This window comes from Desmodus rotundus, chromosome 2 (assembly GCF_022682495.2).
Source record: "Desmodus rotundus isolate HL8 chromosome 2, HLdesRot8A.1, whole genome shotgun sequence".
NCBI classification, from domain to species: Eukaryota; Metazoa; Chordata; class Mammalia; order Chiroptera; family Phyllostomidae; genus Desmodus; species Desmodus rotundus.
Window position 1 is genome coordinate 84,335,039 of NC_071388.1, and position 18,200 is coordinate 84,353,238.

Sequence of the window (18,200 nt, forward strand, 5' to 3'; positions counted from 1 at the left end):
ATCCCCAGTCAGGGCACATGTCTGGGTTGCGGGCCAGGTCCCCAGTTGGGGGCACTCAAGAGGCAACCACACATTGATGTTTCTCTCCCTTTCTTTCTCCTTCCCTTCCCCTCTAAAAATAAATAAGTAAAATCTTAAAAAAAAAATCCTACTTACAATTACATCAAAATTAATGAAATATCTAAGAATAAATGTAGCTAAGGAGGTAAAAGACCTGTTCTCAGAATAGTATAAGGCATTCAAAAATGAAGTTGAAGAAAATACAAATAAATGGAAGTACGTACTGTGCTCACGGATAAGAAGAATCAACATCATTCAAATTTCCATACTACACAAAGCAACCTATAGAATCAATACAATCTGTATGAAAACACCAATGGCATTTTTCACTGAACTAGAAAACAACAATCCTAAAATTTATATGGGTCTACAAGAGATACTGAATAGCCAAAGCAATCCCGAGAAAGAGAACGAAGTTGAAGGTATTATGCTACCTGATAGCAGTCTATGTACCACAAGGCTATATAATCAAAACAGCATGGTACTGGCATGAAATCAGTCATAGATCAATGAACCAGAATAAAGAGCCCAGAAATAAACCCATGCCTTTATAGTCCAATAATCCATGGCAAAGAAGGCAAATATACGCAATGGGGTAAAGACAGTCTATTCAATAAATAGTATTGGGGAAAATGGACAGATACATGCAAACAAATGAACACCATATGTATATATGAATAAACTCAAAATGGATAAAAGCCTTAAATGTAAGACCCAAAAGCATAAAAATCCTGAAAGAAAACATAAGCCATAAACTCTGACATTGCTCTTAGCAATATTTTTTTTGGATATGTCTCCTCAGGCAAGGGAAACAAAAGAAAAAATGAGCAAATAGGCCTACATCAAACTGAAAAGTTTCTGCACAGGAAAGGCAATCATCAACAAAATGAAAAGACAGCTTAGTGAATGGCAATACATATTCAACATTCACCAAAATACATTGGTTAAGAGCCAAAACATATAAGGAACTCATATAACTTAACACGAAAATAAATGATTTAAAAATGGGCCGAAGAGCCGGAAAGAATCTAATCCTTCTTTCACAAATACTGTAATTTAAGATAGCTCTAATAAATATCTAAGGCCGTCTCTTTTCTGCGCTAAACACCCTCAGTTCCTTTAACCTACTGTAGTTTACATGGTGTGGTTTGAGTTCCCTTTACCACCCAGGCTGCACACTTCTTAGGTGTATCTCCATCCAGCGATTCTTAAAACGGAGTGCGCATCAAAATCACCGGGAAGACTTACCACACAGAGGGCAAACACAAGGCCCGCGGGCGAATCCGGCCCTCCACCGTGTTTTATCTGGCCGGGCACCTTGTTTCTACCCTGCAGCAGCGCCGAGCTCTCGCTTAACTGTTCAGGAGTAGTTACATTCATACAGTCCTAAAGTTACATTCGGTCCTGTGAGGGCAACCGTGAGGCTGCTGTGGCCCCCGGTGAAAATGAGTTTGGCACCCCTGACTTATGAAAACAGATTACTGGGTCTTACTCCTCATTTGGGAAACCCCAGGTGGGTCCTATGAATTTGTATTTTAAATTATTATTTTTTAATTCTCACCTGAGCATATCTTCATTGATTTTTTTAGAGAGAGAGAGAGAAAGGGGTAGAAAAAGAGAGAAGAAACATTGATGTGAGACAGAAACATCAATCAGTTGCCTACCATATGCACCCTGACTGGGGAGAGGGGGACAGAACCCGTAACCTCTCATTGTACAGAAGACACTCCAACCAACTGAACTACCTGGCTAGGACTGAATTTGCATTTTTAAGACATCCCCAGGTGATGCTGATGCTATTGGTCTGAGGGCCACAATTTTAGCTCTAGCCCATCAATCTTTCAACAGCTGAACAAGTGGTCTCCATGCCCCTGAGCATGGGGGAGAACCGCACCTCACTCCCACTCTCACTGGAACTCTGTGAGTGGAGCCCCCACCCAGCACACGCTCCCCTGGCAGCCACACCATGATAGCGCTTTATAAAGGTCACAGTCATCAAGTATCCATAAATACTTTTCAGTACTCTTACAAATGATCCAAATTTTCTCTGCATTTTACTTAGGCAATTGCATTTCTGGATCCAAGTGGGAAACTTTCATGTATCTCTAATCAAGTCAATTTTGCTAGTTTTTAGATTTGAATTGTGACTTAAAATTGGATATGGACTACAAAAGGGATTCCAGGTTTGAAAAATAGTGAAAGGAAGCTTCAATAACGGCACCATGGACACTGTATTTTGTGCACTGTGCAAAGACATGCAGTTATGGGAATGCACAGACATAAACACAGCCTTGGTTTTGTTCTCAGAGCACTGGCCCTGGCACGAAGTGGAGGGAGGGGTGCCTATTTCAATACACCAGCACAAAAGAAGTGCCTTTTTGTAATTCACATAAAAGCACATATATGCTAGCGGTAGCCCTGGGCTTGGAGACTGGAAGTGTAAAGCTTTGTTTGAGGACTCTCCTGGCTTTATTAGGATATGACAGGCTTGTCCAAGTAGACGGCTCATGTACAGCAGGGCATTGCTATTCTGCCAAAAGAAATCTTGCAGGCAAGGCTAAACTAGAAAATAGATGTAAGGAGCCAGAGCTGTGTCCCTGCTTCACTTCCCCCCTTTGATCCTACTGGAGTCCTAAGGCTCCTTTGCAGAAACACAGGACTGCGGTTTGAAAATTATTATCACTACAGAGCAGTCACTGGGCCACGGGGCTGGAAAGGAGGATCTGACTCAAGTGTGCAGGACACTGAGCGCTGTGATAAAGACAGGTAGGTATGATTAGGTATTTCATACAACATCAAGAGAAACTCCAACCTTTGTCTTAATTGGGGATAATAATTTCCTCAACCAAGTCTTACCGATAGTGGCCAGAAAAGATTTATGATTACACTGGACTAAAAGTTTACATGTTAAATAACAGAAAAAACAATAGCTGTAAAAATGCTCATACAGTCTCTTTAAATTTAGCATTAACATTAGAAAAAATCTTGTATGGTTCTACACCTGTTGAGTTAAATAAACATTCCTTTAGCATTCTTCCATGAAGTCCAGCTCTTAGAGTGAAGAACTGCTGTTGTGAATATTCTATTATAGTTCTTTAGACATTATAATGTATTAAATACGTGGCAAAATAACAGTCAAATGCTTATTTGTGAGCTGGAAGAAACCTTCATATTCTATGATATGATTAGGTAAGAAGAATTAAAATATTTCTTTTCAAAAAGAGGACAGCTAATGTATACGGTTTAAAATGGAATAAAAACAGTCTTTCAATGGATCTTAAAGGATCTGGCAACAGACTAGAAATGTCTTGTTAATGATACACAAGATTGGAATAAGAAAAGAGATGTGCCATTTTTTTTCTTAAAAGTATTTATTACTAAGGAATGCCAACACTGTCATGAGTGGAAGTGGGTGCTTCCATGTATAAAAGGAGGTCAAGGGAGCGCTCGCAGGTTCAAAGGACACTGCTCCGGTCCCCTGCGGGCCTCCTCCTGGGGGTTACGGGCCACAGCTGCCGCGCGCGCCTCGCAGCCAAGCAGAGTCAAAGCAATCACACCTGTATGTGAAATACTACAAACAATTTATACAACTTTTATTTAATAAAAGGGAGTATTTTCACTTTGAAGTACCATTTTTTAGTAATTTTGAGAGCATATTTATGAATATTTTTACCTAAAGCACAATGAACAATAAAATCATGATAAAGACATCAAATATCTTTACAATCAATTCTATTGCTAAAAATAGGGAAAAGTATATATTTGTGTAAAATGTTTTTGTCTAGCTCCTGGAAAGCGTGACCTAATTTTAAAAGAAGGCACTTCATTGAACATTCATTTCATGGGGCTTAAATCACATATAAAAAAGGCGATAGGTACATTATAGGAATCTGGCCAGAAACTATCCAGAATTTAGCCTTGGGAAAGGTTAACTAAGATTTAGAGTGATTCATTTAAAAAAATATGAATTAAAGTCCATGTATAAAGCAAAGATCAGAAAAAGTGTAAGTGTAAAGCAAATTTTAGTGCTTATGTGCAGCTGTATAAAAATCTAAGAGCCTAAGCTACCCACGCTGCCCACTTGGGTGAGAAGGGTATGGCCCCGGCTGTTCGATGAGCATCTAGTGGGCCCCTGCACTTTAGGGGGTCAGGGGGCATGTCAACAGGACAGGTGACATAGAAAACAGTTCATTTTACTGATGAAAAATTAAACTCAAAAGTATTTCTTAAGAACTGAAGCTATACATTCCAAGGTTCATGTCTGATTTGTGTCTTATACACAAAGCTCAAACTTTCTGAATTATGTTTTTTCCCAGTGGGAAAAAACAGAAAAATGAAGGCTAAAGGTGAATGATAATGGTTAAGACTCCAAAGTCTTATAGTGGCCAAAGGACAAAATGCACTTTCTTAAGGCTTTTCCATGATTTATCTCATACAGAAATGTAAAAGCAGGTGTTAGGAAAAAAGATATTTACCCTATTGCTAACCAGCCCAGATCGAGGAGGCCCTCTTTGGGAGCCCAGGCCCCACTGCACCAGGAGGGCAGCTTGCGACAGTTAACACGTAACTGAGTATTTTTTCCTGATAATTCTGACTCGTGCAGTGGATGGTTCAAGTCCCTTTATTTTATTTCTACCATGTGCTTGAGTTTTACAAAGGCATGCATTAATTTTTCCTTGAAGACAGTAATTTGAGTAGATACACTGAGACATTAAAAATAAAAAAGTAACAGAATAAAGGTATTCCAGAAAAACTTATCAATGTTATAATGATGTAATTTACCAAAATATTATAATGTTTATATTTTTGAAAAGGATGCCCCTGAGATATAGGTAGTAAAATTTTTAAAACTTACTAGAAAAAAATGACAGTACTGAGAACTGGAGACCGCGTGTAAACTTCGTCCCCGTCGCTCTGGGGGCAATGCCCGGCCACAGAGCCCTCCTGGGTCTCAGTACTTCGGCAACGCCTTCGGGACCACAGGGTGCTGCTTGCTTGGACTGGGCGATCTCCAGAGCACCGGTCCTAAATTCTCTTATTCTCTATTGCTCTCCCCATTTCTGTAATCCTTTTACTATTAAACCAACCAATTGACAAACAGACCTACCCAACTGCTATTTTCCTCACTCAGAGTTTTTTCTGCTAGGGACATAGAAACCGATGAATGACATATTTGACAGTATGATCTTAGAAATGTTTTTAAGTGGAGAGCTTTCCTTGGCTTTTCTCTCCTACCTGAAGGAAGAAGGAAAAGGTCCTGTCCTGAGGACGGCCGGCTGCTGGAGCCAGGAGGTTTCGAATGTTCGATGAGACTATGCCTTGCAGGAGGTGGGGGAGGTGGGAGGGCTTGGGGCAGGGCGTCAAAAGCATCTTCACCTGCATTTAAAGAAAGGTCAGTATCAACAGTAGAACTTCACTGGTAGCAACACAGCATCAGGCCAAAGTAATGATGGATGTTCCCTTACTGCTTGTAAAGAACTTCACCTGCAGTGTCTGTCTATCCGCCTGTTCACTAACTTTGATAATGGGAGCTAATTATTTTCTGGGAGTCTGGAGAGCAGCAAACCAGACACACAAACACATGTGTGCAAACTTTTTCTCTCCCTCAGGTCCTTCTATTAGAAGGGGGTATTGCAGGTTATAAAACAGCCTATTATTCATCTGTAAACTTTATAGTGTTAAGACACTAGAATTTTGAACTAAAAATTATGTCACGCATTCAAAACAGAATTCTTTGTGTAACAGCCTCTAATTAGAAAATCATACTATGTACAAAAAATTTAATGTCACAGGATAGAGTATCTTTTAAAGTTCATTCCAATAGTTTTTAATTTATTGATGCTAATATTCCATATATTTCATTGTCAAAATATGCAGATAATGCACCTAGAGTAGAAGAATATATTTTTCTACTTACAAGATAGCTATAGAGAGGAAAAACTAAATACAGAGCTACCTTTTGTGGTCCCCAAGCTAGTTAGTTGCATTTGCTGTTCCTCAGCTTTACTAACTATGGAACATTGTTGTACGTGTTTGTCTATTTTTGCCCTGCCACGTATACTGTTCTACTCATATGTGCCCTTATACTGATTCTTAAAAACAATAAAGTTGCAGCGTTATGTATTTATTCTTGTAAGCAATCTTTGTGAGTGAACAATGTAAAATAAACACCTATATATTCCAGAAATAAAAATTCACATGTGTATTAATTTGTTGACAAACACAAAGGTATACTTAAAGTTTTACCATTCACCCAGTTTGCCTTGTAAAAAACACTGAAAAAATTTTCTCTAATGATCAGAAATATTTTTCTAACTTAAAATATTGGAAGGTATAAGAGCAGTATTTCTGTTTTCATTCCAACTTTCAGCTATGTGCTAACTTCTCTTATTCAAACCCTTTTTCAGCACGTAAATGTCAGGCACGATGCTAGGCACACTCGTACTGTGAAGATCAGAGTCATAGGCCCTGACTCACGGAGCTTAGATTCCCCATGGAGATCTCAGCAAAGTTCACAAATGATTCAGGATGGAAGTCACATAGGTCCCACAGACAGATTCATTTTAAGAGGGAAGAGAAGTTAAGAAAGAGGCATTCAGCAAGGTGTTACCAAAACCAGGAAGGTCTAGGATATCAGTGGCTCAAAACTATTTACTCATGAAACGTGAGGATGGTGTCCTCTAGAGGGAGTAAATAGTATGAATAAAGCATGAGATATACGTGAGATAGGGGGTGTTAGACAGACAGGTTGGAACATTTATCTGCCCTGTCCAGTATGGTAGTCACCATCCACATGTAGCTATGTAGTTTTTTTTTTCTGCTTTGAAAATGTGTTTTATTCCCCTTCATAATCATCAATTAAACATATTCTGTGATATGAAATACAGAAATGAGTAAGAACACTATGCTTGCCATGTGGGAGCTTCCTGTCCAGAGGTAAGATGATCAGATGTCACCTCCGAACGGGTAACACATATCACTGTCCTCTTAGTTTCACCATCGCTCACGTGAATATTTAGACTCTTTACATCACCACATAGAATTCCACTGGACAGTGCTTCTCTAGGTCCCAAAGACTCGGGTAAGAGGTTAAAAGTCAGTATAGGAAGAAGGGAGATGAACGCTAGGTGAAGAAGGAAGTTAGGAGGCTCTCGCAAGTCACGTAGGTGAGAATAAAGCACTGAACTACATACAGAAGGAACAGGAGAGGTGTCAAGTGTCAAACAAAAAGAATAGGGGAGCAGAAGACACTGCGATATTATAAGTGGAACACTGGTTGGTGGTGTTTGAGGAAAAATATCAAAAGGTTCCTTTAACATTTCTACTATTCTAATAATTCAGCTAAGCTTACAAATGGACCTTCATCCTACATTATTTCTATTATGGTGATTTGCTACTGTGAAGCCTTAATGTGTGTGAAGGTTCTAATCGTCTTCCTCCAAAAATAGGGTTAGAAGCTTCCCACCTAGAATTAATGAAATAAACACAGACAGCCAACTTTAATGCACATACACACCTGTGTGTACCTTCGCACATGTACACACAGCAAACATACAATAGTATACTTCTTCATCTTAACATCTGAAACAAGAAATTTAAATCCTTTGCATGTGTTTTGGCAATTCTTTTCAATGATTATAAGACTGAATTTATTCTTAGCTCCCTACAATAAAATATATAATTTTCCGTAATGTACCTAGCTAAGTGAAACTGGGTCATTTAATGCTGAAAGAAACAATACATATTCATTAAGAATTGTACTTAAAGAAAATCTCAGATGAACACTTCAGCTCTTCCAGAGCACAAGTGCCTGAACCAGGCTCCCACATAGGTTTTTGGTAGACTACATTTAGTACATAAGGTGATAAAATCCTGACTGATGGCCAGCTATTTATACCATTGCTTCAATCATCTAAACCAGCGATTTTCAATCTTTTTTATTTCAGAGTACACATAATTCAATTACTAAAATCCTGTGACATACCAAAAAATATATTTTTTGCCAATCTGACAAAAAATAAATAGGTATAATTTTGATTCATTCACTGGACGGCTACTGTTGTGTTGGCTGTTGCCATTTTTTATTTGACAATCGAAGGGAAAAGAGCTCAGTGCCCTGACTAAGTAGTCAGGGGCTGCATGTTTTACAATGTCTTGTGGCACACAGTGTCCCATGGCACACAGACTGAAAATCAAAGATTGAAACGGAGTAACGGTCACATGAACTTGAGAGCCACCATTACCTGAAGGACCGTCTCTAATTCAGACAAATTCATAACCTAGTGAGTCTGTATTATACTGAACTCTGATTTCTGATAACTCAGATATTAAGTGAAAGAAGAGGCAGGGTGGCTAATATGAAAATTTTTTTAAGGTTTCAACCTAATGGAGGGATGAGAAGATCATAATCAGAGGGCGTCCTGTTGAGTGAAGAACCATGCTTTGGATTGTCCCGAGTTGGAGGCCTGGCAGGTGGTAATGGCACTGGATCAGAGGCTGAATCAAAAACATCTCCTAGAGGATAACACAAAATCTTAATGTATTTTCAGTTCAACAGTGGTATGGAATTTTGCCTTTAAATTCCGACCATTAAGTTGTAGAACGCAAAGAGAGTATGTATCATACGTACCCTTTAAGTATATGCCTAACTCAGGGATGTTTGACTTCTTCATCTCTGAAGATGTTCCATGTGTTCCATTCAATATACAATGACCATTATCGTAAGACCTAAAGCAGAGATCAGAGGACAGAAATCAGAAGGTCAATCACTTTCCATTTGAATGCCATTTGGGAGGGTGATGGGAACTAGCAACCCAGCTTATAAAATAAAGTGTGAAAACAAATAATAATTAATTTGGTTTTCTGGGAAAAGTGCAAATAATATTATCTAGATAGTCCTACTCAAATATTTTTACAAAGCAGTATATTCCACTGAAGACAAATAATTTCTCTTTTTTAAGTTAAACCAAGAATTACAATGGTCACAAAAATTGTAACTCTAAACATCTTTGAAATTAACATAATGTTTTAAAAGAGTTCACTAATAACTATCACATTTTTGAAGAAAAAATATGATAAAGCAAAAAATATGTTTGTAATCCCAGTAATTTCATTATATTTTAATGGTATTTAACATTATATTTTTATTTCTGTAATTTAACTTTTCCTTATAATAAACTAGAGCCCAAAGATGGAGAATTGTCTAATAATCAGCAATTCCATTAAGGTTCTGATAGGCACTTTCAAAGACCTAGAGTCTACAGTACAATTTCACCACTGTGGCGAACAAATCGCTGGCACTTCTGACAAAAGCACCAAAATGACTTCCGCAGAAGTCTTGGATACACAACAAATATTTTGATCTAGATGTCTATAAAGGATAATTCTTGCTAAAAAGTACTTTGTTGTTGAAATCATACTGTGAACACAATTTGATAAAACTGGGGCATGGGAAGACAGCAGCAGGAAGAGAAAATGCAGAGCGCGTTTTGTCTTCAGAATATAGCTGTGTAACAATGAACTCTCTGCTCACCAAGTTACTCTGCTCACAAAGAGCTATAGAGAAAGCAGGGTTTATATTTTACTTTTCTCTAATTTACTCTGAATTCAAGGGGCAAAGCAGAAGTATATACCCATTAGAGGAGATGGCGGATATTTGAATAGTTATTGAAGAGTGCTTCATCTGAAATTCATTTTCATTCTCTCTGGTGGCCACCTCTCTTCAAGGCGCCAGAGATGGCTGATTTAAAAATAGTTATCATGTATTGAATTTTCATAATAATGATGGATTTTTACTAAAACTGAATTGAATTATTCATCTACTATTTAACCTGTTCCACATATTTATTTCTGCTGCTCCAAAGGGGAGGGGAGAGACAGAGGGGAAAGAGCCATTTAGCTTACAGTGTGCCCCGCAGAGGACATAAGAAGATACTTCATTCGTCAGTTTCAGAAACAAATTAGACATAAAATGCACTCCAATTAAGTTTAGGGATTACCAACATTTATTACTTCTCTATAACAGTACAAAGATGGCAATGGCGGTCATAATTCAAATTTATTTTCTGGTTTTGGAAGGCCTGCCGCCAAAGAGCTCCTCCAATATGATGTGACAATTAAAATTTAAACAATTAAAATTATACCCCTCACTTCTTCAGCAATGAAAAATAATCAGACACTATGTAGACAGAAAAAGCTCATCTTATTTCAGTTTTCAAAAATAACTACACATTGTTTAAGAGTCAAAGGAACTGAAAATTTTAACAATTTATCTTTGATGTAAAGGAATAACTTTGTTCTCTAATGAGAGCAGCAGACATTTGGTTCTTCTGATATAACAAATTGCCTCTCAGTTATTTTTTTCTGGTCTCCACACAGACACTATTTTAGCAACATATGTCTTAAACACCAATTAGTAAGAAGTACCTTGGTTCTTGCTTGGAAATATGAAGCCCTAGACTTCAGAATGTTAATAATTCTGGTTAACAATTCTGCAGAGTGTTGATAATTCTAACCGGGATCATTCATTAAGACAGATCTCTGGTGAAAATGAACACTTGCTTCTCAAATGTTGTGTTTTCTTCTCAGTATGATACTCAAAAGAAAGGCATTACAACGGTTTCAGACTTTTCATCTGAAAAAGGAACAGTCCATACATACAATGCCTTCCGCTGACTGACTTGCCCTGAAAAGGAAATGGCGCACTAAGATCACCTAGGTGACTGAGGTGTTCAACCACTCTCCTATTTGTCAACCAAGAGCTACCGGAAGGCAGAAGGCTGGGCCACGAGCAGTATCTGAACCCTGTTCTATTTTCCCAGCATAGCTTCAGGGATGTTATTACACAGTGGAAACTGGAGCTTAGAAACTGAGATTTCACTTATTGAGTATCTCATATATATCAGTCTTTTAAAAAGATAAAAAGAGTAACAATTATATTATGGTTACTAATTCAATTATATAAATGCAGAATCATCCTTCTACCTAAAGGCAAACTAATATTTCAATATACACCACTCATTTTTAATCATTCACATACCTCAATGGAGCTACAACTTCTAAGATCAAGGATATCTCCATTTGAGTTATGATAAACAAGTGAAAAAAGAAACCCAAACAACATTATTCTTCACATTCTTACTTGATCTAAGCAGAAGTAAAGTATACAGTACCTGATAACAAAGTTAAGAAACTCAATTTTAGGGTTTTTAAATTCTTCTTCAAGATTTGAATAGAAGGAGGTAGCACGTTAAGATGGGAAATGAATATAAATTATACTAATCTTTACATCATGGAGAAAAATCCTAGGGAAGATTAGCAATAATACATTAGTTTCTAAGTACGAATTTTTCTTCATGAGATAGGTGCTTAAAACTTATAAAATGGATTGAAAATAGCTTATTGAAAATTCATGAATTAATCATCACTATACGTAACCTACGAAGTTTCATCAGAATACAGTTTGTTTTGGAAGAGAGAGGCAACAAAATGTCCCGTTAGACTTACTGGTCAACTAATTTAGTCAAATGGTTTCCTGAAAAATCTGTATCTTTTAGTTTCCTCTGAAAGTAATGCAGAAAACAGTATATAGAAAGAAGAGGCTTTGAGCAAGAAATCAAGGATTTTAAATAAATAGATATAATGTAATTGCTAGAAAACAAACACCACAAACGATACTGTTTATGCAGATGTGAGACGATGAAGAAACTGCCCACACGCTTACCTAAGAGGAGGTTTTACATTATGGCAATGAGATGGCTGAGAATTCAGGGGAACAGGATGGGATGAAGGGATCTTATATTCATCGTCATCTTCCTCTACTGGGTCTCTCGTTTTCTCTGAAAGAGAATTTGCTAATGGACCAGTACACCTACCAGAGGGCGGAAAACAAACAAAAGAGAAATCCAGTCTAGTGTAAGCATAATCATTTACAACAGGCAAGTCTGATGTGATACATTCAAATTGAAGAAGCTACTTTGTCATGTGTATGCACTTTTCAGTTACAGGGCCAGGATAACATCAGAAGGTCTGTTCTTATACTAAATACAAATGAAATGGATTTTTCAATCATTTGTTAAGACTCTACAGATAGAAGAATTGTTGTAACTTTAAGTGGCACACTAAGGAAAACTAGTAACTTGTCAAATAAAATGGTCTTGGAGTTGTAAAAGAAAATGCATAAAAGTATTCAAACCAAAGCTACTAAAATATTAACATTTTATTCCAATTGAAATGGGTAAATTAAGATTATATATACATACATATGTAGTAGTTATACATATTATATATGCTAGTTTTATATATTAATGAAGTTCTTACACAAAGGACAAGTTTTCTGTCTCTTGTGAAATATTACCTATAGTCAAAAAAAATCCAGTTTAGTTAAAAACAATTCTTCCTTCTGAGAAGTCACAATTCAAATTGTTAATTTTTTTCCCCACACCAACTAAGAACTAAAAATGACTGAAACACTTAGAAGTAGATAATGAGAGAACTAATTAAGTTGGTGAGGTACAGTACATTATTTTTCTGGCTTAAATTCCCAGGTAAAATAAAAAAGAATGAAAATGAGTAAAGCGATCACTTAGTATCAGAAAAATTGTTCAAGCATTTTATTCATCCATGAGATCCAATAAATCAAACAAAGTCAGGCAAACAAAAACCTACTGTTTTCACAGTTGTTGTTCCTGGAGTTTAACCCTTGCTGATGCAAGAGAAAAATGCCAAATTAGAAACGCACAAACCTATCCTGACCAACTTTAGGACAGCCAGCCAGTCTGCAAGACATTAGAGATACACATGGATCCAGAGATTTTTATTAATCGCCATGGGCCTCTTACAAATCTATTTCATTGTTTTTTTTAAAAAGATTCTGTGATTCTATGCCTCTGGTTCTATTTTGCTCATGAGTTTATTTTGTTCATTAGATGCCTTTTATAAGCGAGATCATATGGTATTTGTCTTTCACTGACTAGTTTATTTCACTTCTGGAACAGACTGACAGTGTAAGAGGGGAGGAGGGAGGAAGGTACCGTTTGAAAGAAAGTGAAGGGATGCGTCAAGGAACATGTATGAAGGGCCCATGGACATGGACTACAGGGTGGGACTATGGAAATGGGTGTAGGTTGGGTGGAGGAGGACAAGGGGAAAGTAATTGGAACTGTAAAACAAAATTTAAAAAGTTGGGTCTTCTGTATGTCCTCCTTGGAGAAGTAGCTCTTCAGTTCCTTTGTCCATTTTTGAATTGGATTGTTTGTCTTCCTGGAGGGGAGTCATGTGAACTCTTAATATACTTTGGAGATCAAACCCTTGTCCGATGTATCTTTAGCAAATATATTTTCCCACACATTTGGTTCCCTTTTCATTTCACTGATGTTTTCCTTAGCCACGCAGAAGCTTTTTATTTTGATGAAGTCCCATTTGTTTATTTTTTCCTTTATGTCCCTTGCTCTAGGGGACATAGTGGTGAAAATATTGCTGCACAGGATAGCTGAGATTTTCCTGCCTATTTTCTCCTCTAGGACTTTCTCCAAGGAGGACATACAGAGGGCCCAGAGACATATGAAACGATGCTCAGCATCACAAACCATCAGAAAGATGCAAATTAAAACCACAACGAGATACCACTTCACACTGGTCAGAATGGCCATCAGAAACAAATCAACAAATAACAAGTGCTGGCAAGCTTGTGAAGAAAAGGGAACCCTCGTACACTGTTGGTGGGAATGCAGACTGGTGCAGTCACTATGGAAAACAGTATGGAATTTCTTCAGAAAACTAAAAATGGAACTGCCTTTTGACCCAGCAGTTCTACTACTGGGAATATATCCTAAGAGTCCTGAAACACCAATCCAAAAGAACCTATGCACCCCAATGTTCATAGCAGGACAATTTACAATAGCCAAGTGCTGGAAGCAACCTAAGTGCCTATCAGTAAATGGATGGATCAAAAAACTGTGGTACATTTACACAATGGAATTCTATGCAGCAGAAAGAAAGATCTCCCACCCTTTGTGACAGCATGGATGGAACTGGAGAGCATTATGCTAAGCAAAATAAGCCAGGTGGTAAGGGACAAATACTATATGATCTTACCTTTAACTGGAACCTAATCAACAAAACAAACAAGTGAGCAAAATAGAACCAGAGACATGGAAATAAAGAACAAACTGACAATAACCAGAGGGGGGGGGATAATGGGGGGCGGGGACCATGGGGAAGGGTTGTCAGGAACATGTATAAAGGACACATGGACAAAGCCAAAAGCGGGGAAGGTTGAGGGTGGGAGGCGGGCATGGGGTTGGGGGAAAATGGAGACAACTATACTTCAAGAACAATTAAAAAAAAAATGGAACTGAAAAAAAAATTGGGACTGCAATTTTGAAGCACCTTCTGTAGAGGGAGCAGGAGGCCTTTGGTATATTAGCCATCAAGCAATGCTGAAATAACTTTCATTTTGGTATCTTCTCACTAGTTAGAGTGAAAACAGTTTTAAAGGCTTTCGTTGTGCCCATTACAAGAAGACATTTTGAAAAACCTGAAGGTTTTTAAGTTTCAATAATATAAATGAATTATCTAAAAGTTCAGAGGTGAAAGAAAAATTTCTTCTAAGATTTTTCAAAAGTGTATTTTTACCTATCTTTGGAGACTTTTTTAATACCAAGTTTTAATTCTTGTTTGCTTGAGCAACCTTGGAAATCGAATGACAGCTCAGAGGAGGATGAAAGCACAGTGATGCTACAGTGACAAAGTGCACTGTCCGTGCCCAGAGCAGCAGTTACTAGTCTTGCTAATTCACTAAGGGTTACCCCTTCTGTGGCGTAACCCTGCAAGATGCACATTCCAAACGAAGTACAGTGAGCTTATGGACAAGAAAATGACGGCTTGATTAGAGCAGGGATTTCAAACATTACCCTTCCACAGACTCTTTAATAAACGTGAGTATGCATATATCAATTCGGCTAACTCAAAGACCAGCATGGGTTCTTTTAGCAAATGAAATGAGAAATTACACATCCTTTTTATTCCCTAATATACTTTCATTCATAGTGAAACTTTTTTCCTATGCAATTCAAATATATAGTCTATAAATAAAAAAAAAGGACCAACTGACCAAATAGCCAACAACCATATCAGAGTTAGGAGCATTCTACTATCTGCCTGTTGCAGGTTATTTCCAAAGATTTAAGTTTGTAAAGAAGCACCGCACATGAGACACAAACAGACAATTTTTGAAATCACATCTGTTGTGGCTGACTCTATGTTTTCTCTTCAGTGACAAAGAGTTTCACCCGGGGTTACTCCCCTCGACTCTTTCTCTTGGCTTCAAATCCACAGAGAAAGCGCCCCTGAAGGACGTGAGAAACAAAGTAGGGAAGGCTGGGTACGTGGCGAGGTGAGGAGTGTGTGCAGGAAGTCTCTGGGCCTTCTCCTCAAGTTTTTCCTGAATCTAAAACTGCTCTAAAAAATAAAGTCTTACTTTTAAAAAATGAAAAAGGAGGGTACAATTAAGATAAGGAAGTTTTATGTAAAATACCAAAAGAAAAATTTCAATTCTTGCAAACAATGACAATATATGCAATTATATGCGGGATTTTTCCACTTTCACAAACTCATTCTAGACGCAGGTTCAATTTAAATGGCAACTAAATAAGGGGTAAAATAATTAAGGATTTCCTTAGCAATCATGTGTATTTACTTTTGGCAGTAGAGAAAATATCTAACTTTGTCATGTAGGAAAATTTTCAGTTGCTGATCTAGCTTATGGGAAATTTTAGGATACCAGAAAAATTTAAAAAAAAAAACAAATTATATTTGGCTGATTCCAAGTTAAAGCTGCCAGGTAAACCACCCTTTCACTTACATCTATTACTTCATTTAAATTATCATCATCCATTCAAGGAGTGCTCTCCACTGTGGCTGTCACCCCTGAGTTAATACACTAGTAATGCACAAGGACAGACACTCTGAAAGATGTACAGCCGTCCTCACCGCAAACTGCCCCTCTTGTAAAACCCACTGTCATGTGAGGCTTCAGTGAGTGAGGCACGCATTTTCTGCAGGTGCATATTTGAAACAAACCAAGAGTATATAATCTAACACTGTTGTTCATTAGTGATTTGTACAGTTTGGAACTGAAGGCTCGCAGGTGCCTTCCTGCACAGCTTTCCATATTCCTGGTGTCAGGCAGACAGGGCAAAAGTAGATTCACAGTTGTGAGTATGCAGTTTATTTTGGTAGTATTATTTATTAATGTATTACTTTCACATGAACAGCAGGCCTACTTTTGCCCCCTCCCCCCCCGTACAATCAGAGGGGTGACCTTCTACCTATCCCATTGGCTTTACCTGTGTCATAGACTTCAGTCATCACACTGCTAAGCTTTTTTTGCTTTCATTTGAGCAATTCTTAATACCTCAATTAGTCCAACATGCAAAAATCTTTATTTGAGAATAGCTGCAGACAAGTTTTTAAGAGACTTTTATGAAAACCGAATCGTGTGACTATCCCAGTGCTAACAGAAAATACGTGACTCGGAGAAATCGCAGCCCAGAGAGGTGGTCACACAAAGCGCATCTGTACTTGGTACGATGGCACACGTGCAGCGCAGAGGCCGTCTCCCCAGCTGTCGGAGTGGGGTTTGTAATACACGTACTGATTTTGAGGGTTCTCACATGACATTAAGGAAAATTAATGTGGTATATTATTAGCTTTAATATGTTTCATTTGTAAGCATTTTCACTGATTTGGTTTTAAATTGGATAAACAAATCTCAAGTTACATTTTCAAATTAACTTAATCAGGGCCAGTATTCCTTCTAACACTTTTAAGGGTCTGTGTTAGCAGTCAAAAAGATAAATGTTAAAGAAACTTGTACCTTTCTTGTGACTCTAACTTTCCAATACATGTTGAACAATAAGACTCCAAGATATTTAAAGTGGCATTATTTGCAATAACCACAAAGTGGAAACAGCCCAAGTGTCCCTCGATGGAGGTGTTTTACAATGGAGTATTTACTCTGTCAATAAAAGGGACAAACTATTGAAAACACCTGATAACATGGATAATTCTCATGCATTATGCTAATTAGAAAGAAGTTACAGTATTTAGACTCAAAAGGCTACATACTGTATGATTCTATTTACGTGGGCTGGAAAAAAAAACTACATGGACAGAAATCAGATTGATCATTTCAAGGGGTTGGGTGAGAGGATAAATTCACACAAGGCACAGGGAGATTTTGTTTTTGAATGATAACCTGTTCTATATCTTAATTGTGGTGTTGGTTACACGACTATGCATTTGTTAAAACAAACTGTACACTAGACAGAGTGAGTTTTACTGTATATAAATTATACTTTAATTGGAATTTTTTAAATTAATGTTTTATTTTAACTCATTTAAAATACTGTCCATAAAAAATATATTGCCCATAAGCATCATTCACAAACAAATTTGCTTAATATTCTTATTGGCCTTCAAAACCTTATTTAATTCTATTTGAGCCTATGGAGAAACATTAACAGAAACGTAAGAAATACTTGAATATGGTGGAATATGTGAAAATGCTCTTAGTAGGAAAATAATATTGCTTTCTAACCCTACACATTTCTATCAAAGGATCAGTATGTTCTTTGGGGAGGCATATCCGTTAGACTGCACGTGTAAACAGAATCCAGTGGCTCACACGTCTGTCTAAGGCTACCCAATCTTTTGTGATCATAAATTACAAGTAACAAATCTGTCAGACCACTGGGATTAGTGTTCACATCAGTTCCCATCACAGCTTTTAGTCAGAGAAAGTGAAGGGTTAGCGGGATTGCCGGCATTCCCCCACCCGGGTTACAACCGTCCTGCAAAAGTCATTTTCCTGTAACAGCAGAGAGGGTGGTTACAATTCTGAATTTAAAAATTATATACAACTGTAATTGAACAATAAAAATTAAAGTAATAATAAAAAATAAAATTATAATACTAAAATAAAAAAAGAAAAACAATGCCCATATTTATCTTGTACCCTTTCCGCACTTGCTCTTTTTGTTGAGGCTAGTTTAAAACGATGCACTGGCAGCCCTCAATTCTTCGTATCAATGTGTCAACAAGTAGGTTCCGGCGACTCCCCCACAAAACGCTAGGAGACC

At 37.5% G+C, this 18,200-nt stretch overlaps 1 protein-coding gene across 7 annotated transcripts in view; it reads right to left on the reverse strand.

The window, feature by feature from the left end:
• CBLB (Cbl proto-oncogene B) overlaps nt 1–18,200 on the reverse strand; it is a 210,238-nt gene that overhangs the window by 22,232 nt on the left and 169,806 nt on the right. For 3 of the 7 annotated variants that reach the window (XM_024577987.4, XM_045185919.3, XM_053918327.2), the window contains 4 exons: nt 11,783–11,929; nt 8,690–8,787; nt 8,443–8,574; nt 5,296–5,436 (listed from right to left, as the gene is read on the reverse strand). In XM_024577987.4, coding sequence (XP_024433755.2) covers nt 5,296–5,436; nt 8,443–8,574; nt 8,690–8,787; nt 11,783–11,929 — 518 coding nt within the window. The remainder of the gene's footprint in view (nt 1–5,295; nt 5,437–8,442; nt 8,575–8,689; nt 8,788–11,782; nt 11,930–18,200) is intronic. The other 4 variants (XM_053918329.2, XM_053918330.2, XM_053918328.2 and 1 more) reach the window with 3 other exon arrangements.